Below are 15,643 nucleotides of genomic sequence, written 5' to 3'. Positions count from 1 at the left end.
TCACCTCAACAATTGTTGTTTGCGGGTTATATTTATAGATGCTTGCGCCGCTATGCCTAGGGTTCGTTGCTACGCCTAGGGTACGTTTGTTGTTTTGTTTTTTCCTCTTAACATTGCTTACCCCTATTTTTTTTCCCTAGACTCCCTATTTTTTAAATTTTTTTTTGAAGAAGCATTCTATTTTTTTCACTATGGGTTGGCAGGTATGGAGAAAGCATGCATCACTACTGTCACAATGAAAAAGACTGTGTCCACATTTAAAGAATAATTAATGAACTAAATAAAAAATTCTCTTTACTCTTCCCTTATGGGAATTTGTCTTTAGGGTCTATCTAGATTAAGGCTGAGAAAACCCAGGTGGCAGCCACAGTGCAGGGTTGCTAAGTGAGCAATAGGGGATAAATCGCTTGCTCAAGGGAAAAAAAAAAGGTGACCTGAGACATCGAGATGTAGGTGTACTGTCTTGATCACTCAAAACCATGCACAAGTACACATTGTCATTTTCTTTTTCTTCAAGATGGCAATGCACCTTCAGATATGGTTATTATTGAAGCCTATAATATTAGTGACAATCCATTTGTGATGGGACAATTTTTTGTTCATTAGATGGGGAGGTAAGGTAGAAAAAAAATTATAATTTAAAACTATCAATTCCCTGAATTAACTTCTATTTAGTTGCTTGTTTAGGCATGAGGCAACAATTTTTTTCCACATTGCTCATCATAGCCTCAACAACAACAAATTTGCCCATCATGTTTTCAGTATAAACATTTTTTAGCGGAAAAAACTATTGTTTGCAAGTTGATGAAGCATAATATTCTCAGTTTCCTTATATAGGCCTATACGTAATATGAAACATAACTGTCTTGGAACAAATTTTTCATTGGATAGCGGAAGGAATTTTAAAATCTCAGCTATATACCAAGACTTTTGATTTTTAAAAATGAAATGTCATTTCTGTTTCTGACAACCATAATAATTCATTTTATGAACATAGAGAAACTATATACGGACTTGAAGTGCATGTTTTCTGCTTTGAAAATTTTGCAAGTGGAACAGGCCTGTAAATCATTCGACTAGACCATAATTGGAACTCCATCAGTAATGATCAATAATCAGTCCAACAACCTTCTTATAGTCCTTTGGAAAGTTGGGTTTTTTTAAAATTAAATTTAAAAATAAACTTAGCTGAATGCTTTGACTGTTATATTTAAATTGTGACAAAATTTACTGCTCTAAGGAAACTTCACACGAATCACACGATTTGAGCCAGCGAATGTCTGTGCTCCATTAAGACCTCCTACAAAAGTCTAACATACCATTTTCTGATAAATTTAACTGTGGTTGTATGAAGTTAAAGTCACCGGAAAAAGGCTTGATCTTTTACCATAAACTTTGGACATGGGTTCCCCTTTGAAATCTTATTTTCATTCGTCTTATTTCAAGATGCCAGATTTTGTCAATTGTTCTGTTGACCTAACAGCTATAGAATTGAGAATGGTGTAAAAAACAAATTTGAGTTTGAAAAAAGTTTCCTGACTATTCTGTATTCCAGCATTTATAGGTCTGGTGTAAGCAAATAACTTTTGGCAGGTCACCTTTTGGCAGCAATTTTTCATAATCATGATTAAAGAATTATTTGTGTCCTGTAGTTCTCTTTTACATATTGGAAATTGTCCTTTTCAGTTCAGAAGTCACATTTCTGGCTTTGCAATAACTATTAGCTATATCAACATTTATGTCACTGCTTAATATACCATTGTGTTGCAAGGTTTTCTGAAGTATTATAGTTTTCAAGAAATTTTACACGTAAATTTGTGGTAGAGATGTTGGGTTTTACATTTTAGTCTTGCACTTCCAGAAAAAGTTGATCCTTGGCCATGGTGTGGTGAGTTTTGGATCTGTTCTGTAGTTGGCCAATAAAAAATTCACTTTTCTTGTTGTATTTTATTTTAGTATTGACTAATTAGGCGTTCACAGCGTAACATTAACATTTCTGAAATAATTGTGATGTTTAAATTTGATAAAATTTATGCATGAAAGTTATCTTTAAATTAGCCACAGTAACAATTTGCCACATATATTATAAACCAATATTTATTTCTTTTACTTTTGTTCGTTTTAATGTATTATGAACATTTTCATCTTTTATTCAATTATTGTCGTTTGAACTAACATATATTTGAAATTCAGTAATTCTTCATAATATATCTTAGATAAGCTTCATACAGTTAAAGTTAAATAATAGAAGTTCTTGGTTGCGTCTTTTGATCTCCCATGGTAGGCACATGGTCACTTGCTGTCTATCCCCTTATATCCGTTTTCCAAGTTGCTTTCTGTCTCCATTGAAGACTCTACTCATTCTCTCACCTTACTCACGTGCAAAATGAATACCTAGCCATTAACAGCGTTGACTCTGAAAAACATTTTGTAATATCGCCTAACAGTCTCTCTCTCTCTCTCTCTCTCTCTCTCTCTCTCTCTCTCTCTCTCTCTCTCTCTTTCTCTCTCTCTCTCTCTCTCTCTCTCTCTCTCTCTCTTGCTTAACAGTCTCTCTCTCTCTCTCTCTCTCTCTCTCTCTCTCTTTGCTTAACAGTCTCTCTCTCTCTCTCTTTTCGCTTAACAGTCTCTCTCTCTCTCTCTCTTTTCGCTTAACAGTCTCTCTCTCTCTCTCTCTCTCTCTCTCTCTCTCTCTTTTTGCTTAACAGTCTCTCTCTCTCTCTCTCTCTCTTCCCCCCCTCTCTCTCTCTCTCTCTCTCTCTCTCTCTCTCTCTCTCTCCTCTCTCTCCCTCTCTCTCCCTCTCTCTCTCTCTCTCTCTCTCTCTCTCCCTCTCTCTCTCTCTCTCATAATATTTGTTCAGTGTTGTTGTAGGGACCCCTTCAATATCAATTTATATATATATATATTTATAATAGTAGTAATAATCAATGTTATATAATAGAAGTTTGTAGGAGACATAAAAATACTGAAAGCAAAAGTAAGCCAAATTGTTTGGTATTTAAAAGTTCACACTCAAAGCCACTTTCACATTATTTGTTTTACTGTCTTCCTATGCACATTTATTTTTGTACATGGAAAAATGTTAAGATTTAAAAAAATGGAAAATGCGTAATATCAGGTTTAAAATTGTTCATATTTTATTTTGACAGCTTATTTTGACACCCCAATATTGAGTGGCAGAACAAGGAGTCGTAATAAACCATCAGAGCTTGCCAGTAATTATGAGAACACTGTCCATCAAGAAGGGTCCAATGATGCCACAGGTTTATCCGACTCCCAGACATCAGCTGTAACTGCTGGTGTTAAAACAGAACTGTCTGATTTGGGAAATAAGAGATCAACACGTTCCCTCCGGACCAAAGGTGATATTATAGACTTGTACCTTCAGTTAGATGAATAAAGTGTAAAGTAGGAATGGGTTTGTGAAATTCATCTCACAGCCTTCCACGTTGCCTCAGCAGATTCCATCAGCCATCGCTTAGGCATTCCATGCAGGAAAATATGGATAATTCATCAAACAACTCATGTTGTGCTAGTGTTTTAGTAAAAAGAATCAAATAAACAAAATTAGTTTCTCATGTGTCCTTCAGGGCCTATAGATTATTTAGTCCACAATTAAATTGCTCAAGTTTTTTTTTCTTCTTCTTTTCCTATGCAAGTAGAAGCATTAATCCTTGATCTCAGACTTGTAATCTTGACTTAAAGTGGTAAGCTGAAACCCTGGATTTTGTTGTGCCATGAGGTCGGAATTGGACGACCTCACTGGTTTTTCTAGGTGACTATGAAGTGTTTAATACCTTGGCAAATAAAATTAACATCACAGATTTATAGACTTCGTTTTTCGAATTTGAAGATTTTAAGAACTGGGTTACCAGGCTGCATCTTAGATTAAAATATCCTTCTTTTGGTTGAGGAATTATAGAAGGCATTTTTATTTTTAAATCTGCAGGTTTTTAACACTCTCAATGAAATTTAGTTTTTGTTTTATGGGTTTGATTTTAATCCTCATGGTTTTGTGTTTCCTTCTTTTTAGAGACCCCCCAAGATTTGACTGCCAATAAGCGTAGAAGACTTCAAACACGTGACCATAGATAGCACCAGCCAGTCCTTCCAACCTGAGACAGATGTAGATTTTATATTTTAAACTTGTTGACCATTTTTACTATTATTGTTGTTGTTGTTATTATTATTATTATTATTATTATTATTATTATTGTTATTATTATTATTATTATTATTATTATTATTATTATTATTATTATTATTATTATTATTATTATGATTATTAGTCTTCTTAAAATCAAGCGGATGTTGATAGTATTGAAAATAGAAAAGAATTCAGAATATTTAGTCATGAAAATTCAGAGATGCCATTTTCACAACAGCAATCGTTATCAGTTATTTAGTTTTGTGGATAAGATAGATTTTGAATACTGAGCTTTTAATTTGAATGGTGTAGAAACTTTACTTTTCCCCCAGCTAAGGAATTAGGAATTATTAGCTTCATTTTTACCCCTCTCTTTCAAATTGAATTATATATTCATGATAGTCTAAAGATAAAAGTTTATTTTGGGGTAGGGAGAGGGAGGAAGAAAAGGGGAGGAAGTGCTATTGATGAGTTAAAGTAAAACATTGACAAGTTGGACCTTAATGTATTATCTTTTCATGCTAATATTGAAGTAATGTGATATCCTGAAACACTGTCTCTTCCGGTGACTCTTGCTATTTATTTTTCATTTCTTTTTTAGATTTCGAAGTTAATTGACAATGGGAATGACGGATATATGAGGCTGTGCCAAAAAGTTGTTTTAGTAACATTTAACACAAAAACACATTGGTATAAAGTTGTGATGAATTATTCCAGGAAAATGAATTTAAAATGATACAATAATTGACAGTTGAGCATCAAAAAAGAGTAGCAGAGTACCATCTCAAAGGCTTTAACCTATGTCTAGACTTTTTTGATGCTTTGGTTTTGGAGGGAGTTGCTCATTTTAAAATTATTTTTTTTTGGTAAGTCTGTTGGTCACATGGCTTTGGGAGGGGTTTGGCTTTACTATAAGTGATTAAAAAAATGTTTTTAGCTGCACATGGCATTTGCATGGTGAGAGTCGTACTCTGGATATTGCAGTGTATTATGACAAAAATTATGTTTAATTAGACCTGTAAATTCTCAGTCAATTAACTGAAATCAGTCAATTTGTCAAATTCAAATATTTAAAAAAAAGGAAAGAAAGAAAGAAAGAATTCACAAATTGTAGTCGAATGACCGTAAAGTAATTAGGAGTGTTCCATAACGCTACGCATAGCTCATGGGAGCCGTTAATATTAACGATGGATTTATTGCCAAGGCTAAGCGGCGCTTTTTAGAATTGGCGTGACTGAACACATCGCAGTGTAATTTCACACAGCCTTCGTTAAATTATTTTTTCACTTTCCAACCTGTCGTGATCCCAACGGTAGCCAATTTTAACTGAGCCGCCGAGCGATAAATTTCACTGTTTCGTCTAAGCCAAAATTGACCACAATTACAAGCTGGGTTTTAAAACTATAAAAAAAAATAAAATGCGAATGCCGGAAGTAACATCTCGAGTAGATGGTGGAGACACCTTTAAATCGAAAGTTAGATTAGGATAGATTGATACAAGCACATTTCGATTGCCTCACATTGTAAACAAACTGGTTGACCGTTTCTTCACTGATTGAGTACCTGATTATAAGGAACAATGGTAAGTAGCCTAATTAATTCCCGTGCAAATCAGGACGTTTTCTGCCATTGTTTTGCTCAAGCCCAAGCGAGCTTGCTGTTTTGTGGCGATTTACCTTCATTTCGATTCTTTGAATTTTTCCGCTACGCCTGCCGAAGTTTCTTCTTGATAATTCACTTCTACTTAATAATTCAGTGTATTAGCCAGAAGTCATATTTATTTAAGTTTTTTTTTTCTCTGTCATTTACTGATTGAAAATCAAGTTTGCTCGTTGCTACATTATTCTAATGTTCTCACAATGGCTGAGCTGTTCGTGGATCGCAATTCAGACTTGTCGAGCATCGATAAAGTTAAAGATGTGAGTGTGAGGAATAAATTCAATTGGTCATGGCTAGAAGTTAAAGATGATAATGGTGATTATTTTTCTGACTATGTCAAAAAAAAATTCCAGAGGCAGGAATATGACTATGACTTTGATGAAGTCATCTTTACCTATATGATTATGAATGACATGCTTATTTAGCATTCCTTCTACATCAAATTATGGCAGTCATACTTCCATAAGAAATAACGCCCACTATTTTAATGTATTGTATTTATCACTCTCCTCTCCATTTTAAAAATAATTGAATCTTCAGTTTGTCGAAGAGTTTCAGTCAATTTTTATAGAGCTCATTTACAGGTCTAGTTTAATATAGCATTTTGGATGATGCAGTTACTACTCTTTAAGAATCCAATTTGCAAATAATGATAGACAGACTTAATTGCACCCCCATTCCCTCCCCTTTTTATATCTGCCACACATTCGCTCTTTAGTGCAGTCACTAATGTATTGAACGAAACCCAAATACAAGACATTTGAACATATTTCATTCATTTTATATGAAAGGCAATTTGCAAATAATGCTAGACAGACTTAATTGCACCCCCATTCCCTCCCCTTTTTATATCTGCCTCACATTCGCTCTTTAGTGCAGTCACTAATGTATTGAACGAAAGCCAAATACAAGACATTTGAACATATTTAATTCATTTTATATGAAAGGAAACAAGATTCTATGTATCCCAATAAGTAACTTGATGTTTGGATACTTTCAAAAACATTTTAATCTTGATGATATCTGTTAACTGTTATTTAATGTGCTCTCTTGAATGGTCTTTATTTTGTTCTATACAATGCATCAAGTCGCCTTCCCTCATTCTTGAATCATTAGTAAAAATTTACATTGAACAATGTGTATGATCAATGACACAGAGAAAAATGTATTGTTTTGATTGATAGTGTTTTAAAAGGCGTTTTATTTTGTCATAAAATGACAGCAGAGTGATATCTGCTTATATTAATATTTTGTGATAGGAAACTCCTACATTTTTTTCCATGTCAAATATTTGAAGAATTGCTAAGACATGTTTTTATGATAGGTAGTGATGTGTAAAATATGAATTATCAAAGGTGATAATTAGTGTTAATTGTGGTGATTGGACCAAATTTTTTTTTTAAATGTCGAAATGCAGAAATGATGAAGTCAATTATGGGCCTAAAAATTGTAATCTTAAATGAAATTGGTCATCAGTGAATTAAAAGCAACCATGTTTCTTATTTGAATAAGATTTTCGAAGCAATCTTTCATTTAGCATATTAATATATGAGCTGTTGCAAAACATGTCTGCTTTGTTACCCAAGTATATAATTGCTTTTTAATTGGCTGGGTTCAATGTGAGTTGTAATTTTTAAAAGTTTATACATCAATCTAAAAAAAAAATTATTGAGTTTTCTTATTATGCATTTGACTTTTGGATAAGTTCTTTGCCAGTTCATGATTCTGGGTGGGGTTCCTACCTCCCATAGCGGGCAGGGAGGTACTTGCTGTGTCTTCTATCCCCTCTTAGGGTGTACGATCCGATAGTGATGTCGTTTCTTCTTCTCTTTACTAGCCTATCCTGCTTCTTTGGTTTGTGATTGTATTTTTGACAGGGGATATTTTTTTTTCTGTAAATCTTCTGCCTGTTTGTTCTTGGTTATTTATAATTTAGCTTATGATATCTTTAGATTATGATTTTGATTTACATTTGTACTATTTTTGTTAGATTGCTTGTTTTTTTGTTTCAGCGGTCTCTCATATAACCTCAATTGTGTTGGAAGAGACCTAAAGCAACAAACAAACAAAAATATCCCCTCTTATCTGTTTTCCAATTGCTTTCTGTCTTTGTCTTGGAGTGAGATTGCTTGGTTTAGTCCTGACCTTGGTCAGAGTCCTTGGCTGAGAGGGAAACATTCGAATGTGTAGTTATAGTTTTGGGAGATGATATTTTTTTCCTTGTAAATCATCTCTGTTATGTACTGTTAATCTTTTTATTTTTAACATATGATTTGTAGACATTTGAGTGTATTCCTCTTAGTGGGGACCTGTGCTTGTGTCTGGATGAGACTTAGGTGATCTCAAACTAAGTACAATGATAGTGTGCTCTTGGAATCTACATCTCTTTCCTATTTGAACCAATTCCCCTTTGTCTGCCTTATTCTTGGATGCTTTAATTGTAATTCTAGAACTTTTTACTATCCCATTTTCTTCCTTTTTACTGGCGCTGATATGACCTTAATGTGTTGCAAGCGCCGTAAAACCCTAAAAAACAAAAAAAAAAACAACCATAAAACCAGTTCATGATTTGCCAAATTGCAGTAGGCAAGGTCAAACTTAAAATCAATTATTTCAAATAGCCACATAGCCTATAACCTGTTTGGTTTTATGAAATGAGTAAAAATCAGATTTATAAAATTAGCTTGGAGAAGGTATTCAATAATATTCATTGAATCAGTGCTAGCCCTAAAAAATATGTTAAAGCTTGATAACGTGAAATTCAGATCGGGTTTGTTGTCTTCTTTCTTTGTCTCTTTCTTTTTATAAAAAACTGATCGAATATTATTTCCTATACTTGAATCCTTGATAAGATTATTATGTATCAAGTCCTTTCTGGTTTTTTAATTGTGCAGTGCTTCATCCTTGCGTTGTTCTGCACATTCAGTCAACTAATGTATTGAGACCACCTTTTCTTTGGCCTCCCTCAGCTGGCTCCTTCCATGCGAAGCTTCACGTCTTTTTTATAAACCAAAATACATATATTGTTTTCATTATGACTCTGCCCTGCAAAACTGAATTAGGATTTTTAGAATATTACTTAACAATAAGTTTGTTGTTTGTCGCCAAATTCACTGGAGTCCACTCTAGAAAAGCAAATGAGAAACCTGGTACTTAAAAGTCATTTTAAAAAAAGTATTTTTAGTTTATAGATTTCATTTCCATTGATCCTCCATGCTTAATCATAGAACTTTTCAATGTTTAATTTGAACCCCCAGCCATTAGGAACTAAATTTCCATTTTGCTCATTCATAATAGAGTGGGATAATATGTGTAAAGAACCTCAATCAAGGTCTCAATAATGGTTCCTGGGTTTGGTTGTCTTTGTCATACAGTGCAACCCCTGGATTACGACATTGCCCAGGACTGAGAAATTATGTCGTTGTGTGGCAGGAAAAGGAGATGAGGTGAGACCCGTGAATACATACAGTGAAATGTGCGGACCAGTGCCTGAGAGGACACGTCCTAACGACGTTAGAATGTGTATTTCTCCCGTTTACAAAGGGCATACCAGTTACGTTTTCACTCTCCAATGTGGATTGTAATTGTTTTGATCGATTTACTTCTTACGGTATTTAAAAAAACAACTAGGTATTACCTGCAATGATATCAAATTTGGACTGATGTTTAGAAAAACAATAATTTATTTTTAAAAACAGAGGCTGTCATTGACTTCCCATCTAATCCAACGTGTATTATAATATAAGACCATAAATATCCATAATTGTGCCCATGGGACACATCTTTGCCTGATATCAGTTAACCTCCACTGACCTCAGACAGGAAGTTAACCGGGAAGGTTAATGGAGCCTTGAGAGTTCCATCCACTCATAATCTTCCTATGCTGTGGTTCCATATGAACTGGTGCTGAATCCACGCAATGTAGTAAGCATGTGCTCTGGTTGGTCAGTAACAAAGCGATCTCATTGAGAGGGGGAAAAGCGGTTTTTATTAAGAGTACGATATGACAATGTTCGGGTATCAAGCATTGGTTTCAACTGCAGTTTATTGCTATAACGATGTCGCTAAACAGGGATTTTACTGAAATATATGTCGCTATTTGGGTTTTTAAAAATTACTAATAATATATAGCAAAAAAAAAAAAAAAATGGGACCAGAGGTCAATGTCGCTATCCAGGAGGTGTCGTTATCCAGAGGTTGCACTGTATATCCGGGCATTAGGTCAGAAACCACTTAAGGTAGGGGGGTGGTTGTCTGCTCTAATGGTCCTATATGGTTACCACTTTGGTGTATCCCTTGTTAGATGATTTTGTGCTTTATTAGGAGTGACTTTTAGGGACTATATGATAGGTAGAAGTATTTTTGATAAAACGAAAATGTGATAGCTTTATAAACATTGTCCAGACTTTTTTTATCAACATTTAACATTACACGATATATTGACATTGCCCATAGACGAGTTATGCAGTGATGAAGCCTGTTACAGTTTTTTATGTTTTTCATTCTAAACCAATGTGTTTTATTATTGTTATCCACCTGGAATTTAATGATCTTAAAATTTTCAGATTTTTGCGGTTTTATTTTTTATTTTTTTATTAACAATTTTTTTTTTCCCGCCTTCCTTTTCCTGTTTATTTTGAAGAAGAGTTCCATTCCTTGTACTGAGTTGGGAACTCTTGCAACTTAGTAAAATGTTTTTATTACTACCGATAATGGGTTAGAAATTTTTTTTAGCTCAATATGGATAATATGGGTTGTAATTGAATGAAAACAATAATAATGATATTAATAATAATAATGATGATGATGATGAAAATAATAATAATAATGAAAATATAATAATAACAACAATGATAGTAATAATAATAATAATAATACAGTGGTTTACACAAGAGTGTGCGCTGCCTGAATGCCATTCAGCTTAATAAAACTAATAAAACAGAATTCTCATCAAATTTTTCACTCAAGTGCTCTGTCTTTTGATCTCATTTCGCCTTTGTGCCCGTCTAGTCACCACTGACGGGCATGTTGTCAAAGCTTGATTAACCATCTTTTTCTGTCATTTCAACCAAGCACTTGACATGTTTTGAGAGGCAAACTAAAATGAAGTGTTGATAGCATGATCCCTTTGTTTTTCGTTTACTTGTTTAGCAGAGTAGTATTATCTTCCTGGGTGGGGTTCCTGACCTCTCATAGTGGGCGGCGAGGTACTTGCTGTGTCTTCTATACCCCTTTACCTGTTTTCCAATTGCTTTCTGTCTTTGTCTTTAAATGAGATTACTTAGTTTTGTCCTGACCCTGGCCGGAGTCCTTGGCTGGGAGGGAAACAGTCAAATGTATAGTTATAGTTTTGAGAGAAGATATTTTTTCCATTGTAAATCATCTCTGTTATTTTCTGTTATTTAAAAAAAAAAAAATTAACATTTGAGTGTATTCCTCTTTGTGTAATCTTGTGCTGGTGTCTGGGTGAGACTTTTAGATTATCTCAAACTAAATACAACTGATAGTGTGCTCTTGGACTCGACATCTGTTCTCTGTTTGAACCACTCCCCTTTGTCTTACTTTTATCTCAAGTCCTTTTAATTGTACATCTAGAATGTTTTTACTATTCAATTTTCTTCCTTTTTACTGGCAATAATATGGCCTAAATGTGTTGCAAGCGCCGTAAAACCCTTAAAAACAAAAGCATAGTATTATCTTCACTATTGCTGTGTCTTCTTTCCCACTATATTTCCTTATCCACATTGTTTTCTGTCGTTGTCTTGGAATGAGATTATTCATGCTTCCCAAATCACTGTTCTTAGGCAGAAACCACTGTAATAATAATCATAATCATAACGGTATGCCCTCAACACCATGTCCTGGGATTTTCTAATAACTTTGTTATGGCATCTTATTTTTCACACTTATATCAGTAAAATATTGGGATGATTTTTCGTTAATTCGCATTTCTAACTCAGGTGGGGCATTGATGGACATTTGGGCCAGCAGGTTCTACATTGGTTCACAGCATCATTCCATTTGCAAACCAGTCAACGCTCCAAACTTTATCATGAAATTCCTGATATTTAATATTTATTCTTGATCCTTGTTTCCCCAATTTTCAATCCACTCTCTGAATTTTTGTTTTACTATATCACAAGTTTAGTTTTAAAACATTGTCATCATCATCATCATCGTCGTCATATCATTAATCCAAATTACCCAAGAATTTTCTCTTATTCTGAATCTGAAAAGTTGTTAGGTTTGCATTTGGCTTTGTCTTCTTGTTCTAGTATGAAACCATTTATTGGTTTCACTATTGATATGCATTTTGTAACCCTCTGACTGTACATGTCCTGGTTTGATTCTGTGCTGATGTCTGGGTGGATCTTAACCAGTTAACTGCCATACTCGCCATACTCTGGAAAAACATGGATTTAAAAATTTGGCAACTGGGTGGGGATCCTGACCTCCCATAGTGGGCAGGGGGGTACATACTGTGTCTTCTATCCCCTTATATCTGTTTTCCAACTTGCTTTCTGTCTTTGTCTTGGCATGAGATTACTTGGTTTTGTCCTGGCCCTGGCCGGAGTCCTAGATGGGAGGGAAACAGTAAAATGCATAGTTATTGTTTTGGGAGATGATTTTTTTTTTCCTTGTAAATCATCTCTCTGTAATGTATTATTCTTATTTTAATGTATAATGTAGGCATTTGAGTGTATTCCTCTTTGTTGGATTTTGTACTTGTGTCTGGATGATACTTATAGGTGATCTCAAACTAGGTGCATTGGTGGTATGCTCTTGGAATCTACATCTGATCCCTATTTGTTCCCAGTTCCCCTATGTCTTACTTTTTCTTGGGTGCTTTAACTGTAATTCTAGAACTTTTACTGTCCCATTTTCTTCCTTTTTACTGGCGCTGATATAACCTAAATGTGTTGCAAGCGCCGTAAAACCCTTCAAAACAAACAAAAATTTGGCAAGAAAACTGGTCCCTCAAATATCAACCCTCACCTTGGCAAAAACTCATTGAGAATTTTTGATAAGATGAGGGTCATTTAAATTGATCGATATTTGAAGGACAAGTTTTATGACCAAATTTTTAACTACATGTTTTTTTTTCAGAGTAAGACAGTAAACTGGCTAAAGATGGCCAAATTAGGCACATTGGCAGATTGCTTTTGAAATCTACTTCTGTTCCCTTTTTGAACTAGTCTCCTTGTATTTCTTTCTCTTGGACACTTTTGATTGCTCCATTTATCTTCCATTTTATTGGTCCTGTCCCAAGTGCTGCATAAATCCCTTATAATGGTACAAAAAGAGACTGTCCTATCTTCCCTAAGTTTTCCACCAATGAAGTGTCAAATGAATTGGTCAATATTTGTGTTATTTGATTTGTGCTGTGGATTAATTGAAATAAATTCATTCTTTCTATGTTTTCAAGTCCTTTATTAAATAATTGTAGTGCAGTTGTAATGCATACACACGGAAGGGTTTATGATGAATTTTGACTTGGACGAAACTAATGCCCCTACTGAACTTAACGAAAGGATACAAACTTATACAGAATAAAAAATTCATATATTTTTCTCAAAAGAACTGAAGTAAAAAAAAAACAACAAATGTTTTTTTTTCTTTTTTTTCTTGGACCATTAGATGGATTGTGCTGCATTCCAGCATTTGGACCTAACCATGCTCATTGTGGAACAGAATGGTTAGTGGTTTTGAAAATGTTAAAAGTTAAAGGGTGTTGTACTTGTTTTCGCCCTTCGACAACAGAAATCTGCTTTGTAATTTGTTTGCACTCTCTTTTGTTGTGAGAATTGATTACCTCATGTTCCCTTTGATGTATAGAATTACCTTGATTTGTTAACTTGTAAATATCTATACATATGTATAAAGATCCTGTGTTTCTTAAGGCTAACATGTGCATTGCTGTACATAGGTGTATATAAATGTGTACATCTATCTGGTTGACATTTTGTGCACTAATATTATATTATGATCAATTATTTATACATTGCCGATGTATTTTTTGTTTTATGTGTGTTTGAGATGTGCATTAAAACATTAACAGATGTAATAACATAAGTTACGGGGTTAAAACAGACCTTCATTACAACAAATGTTGAGATATGGTTACAGATAGATAGTTAATTTATTAGAGATGTTTTTTCCTCATTTGATTAAGTTTTAGCCACTGGGTGGGGATCCTGACCTCCCATAGCGGGCAGGGAGGTACATACTGTGTCTTCTATCCCCATATATCTATTTTCCAACATGCTTTCTGTCTTTGTCTTGGAATGAGATTGCTTGGTTTTTTTCCTGGCCCTGGTCAGAGTCCTGGCTGGGAGGGAAACAGTCAAATGCATAGTTATTGTTTTGGGAGGTGATATTTTTTTCCTTGTAAATCATCTCTCGGTTATGCATTGTATTATGTTTAGTTTACATATTATATTATATGATTTGTAAGCATTTGAGTGTGTTCCTCTTAGTTCGGGCCTGTGCTTGTGTCTGGATGAGACTTTTGGGTGATCTCAAACTAAGTACTTTGACGGTGTGCTCTTGGAATCTACACCTGTTCCCTATTTGAACCAATTCCCCTTTGTCTCACCTTTTCTTTTGTGCTTTAATTGTAATTCTAGAACTTTTTACTATCCCATTTTCTTCCTTTTTACTGGCGCTTATATGACCTTAATGTGTTGCAAGCGCCGTAAAACCCTTAAAAACAAAAACAAAACAAGTTTTAGCCAATATTCCATTCACTTGTAAATAGTCAATCGGTACTGACAAATGAACTAATCTACAGCATCATCTTGATAAACGAATGTGGCCCGATCTTCACTTCTCATCAGTGCTTTATAATTTACTGTCATACTTTCATTTTGTCTGTGTAAAATATTTGTGACAAATACTAGTCTGTAAAGTTGGAATTCAGAGTGTTGTGTTTACAAGTCTATCTTTCTTTTATTAATTTTCTAATAAGAGATTGTGTTTGTTTCTTGAATTGTTATTTCTTAATCTTCTTTTTTATCTTAATTTTAGATTTTATTTTTGTCTACAGTTCAGGAACAATTTGCATAAAATCCAGTTTGTTTAAAAGTGATGGATATCTAAGAGTTACAAGTCTTTCGGTTTAACTTTAATTTCATTTATAACACTAAAATCATATAGTATATAGATCTATAATATACATATACAAAATATATACTTGTAATCATGCAAAATTTGTACATTTGCATCGCTTGAGAAGCCATCTTTTACCTTTTGATAGAGTTCAGAGTTTTATTTTGTAAATACTACATGTTCTTATTATGTCTTCTCATGCTGAGCTTAATAATTTCAATGTCGAAAATGGAGAGATAAACTGTTTGTTTTAAGCATTTTTTTAAAGCCTGCCAATGAAGAGTAAATATTACAGAATGAATGAATTCAGAGCATGGTAAATGGTGGTTGATTTTTTTTTTCTTTAAATTTTATTATGCTATCTCATCAATTTCATTTTCATCACATTTATGTCTGTCATTTCCTTTCCCCCATTTTCCACCTGTGCACATCTTTAGAAATAACAATAACTTTGAAACAATTTTTTTTGCAATTTGTGTTGTTTTATTATAGTTTTTGGGTTAAATATGGTTACTAAACTAATAATAATGAAAGATAATGATGTTCGAGTTCATTGAATTGATATCTTCACACCCCATTTACGGCCTTTCTGGTGGTTAGACAGTCACCAGCATTTTTGCCATTTCCACTATTTTAAAGGACAAAATGTGAGGCTATAATAAAGTAAAAAAACCTGGATTGTTTAGCATGAAACAGAAGTGTTTTTGATGACGCAATATAAAGACAAT

General features: G+C 33.9%; 1 protein-coding gene across 1 annotated transcript in view; it reads left to right on the top strand.

Moving 5' to 3' along the window:
• LOC144962819 (uncharacterized) overlaps positions 1-15,377 on the top strand; it is a 36,492-nt gene extending 21,115 nt beyond the window's left edge. The window contains exons 6-7 of the mRNA XM_078896096.1: positions 3,151-3,363; positions 4,035-15,377. Of these exons, the coding sequence (XP_078752222.1) occupies positions 3,151-3,363; positions 4,035-4,096 (275 nt within the window). The 3' untranslated portion in view covers positions 4,097-15,377. The remainder of the gene's footprint in view (positions 1-3,150; positions 3,364-4,034) is intronic.
• Positions 15,378-15,643: the final 266 nt, after the last annotated feature.

The sequence above is a fragment of the Berghia stephanieae genome, chromosome 1 (genome assembly GCF_034508935.2).
Source record: "Berghia stephanieae isolate SIO BIC M18660-M18661 chromosome 1, UCSD_Bste_1.3, whole genome shotgun sequence".
Classification (NCBI taxonomy): domain Eukaryota; kingdom Metazoa; phylum Mollusca; class Gastropoda; order Nudibranchia; family Aeolidiidae; genus Berghia; species Berghia stephanieae.
The sequence above is the reverse complement of the archived record's forward strand: the minus strand, read 5'-3'. Positions and strand labels throughout refer to the sequence as shown.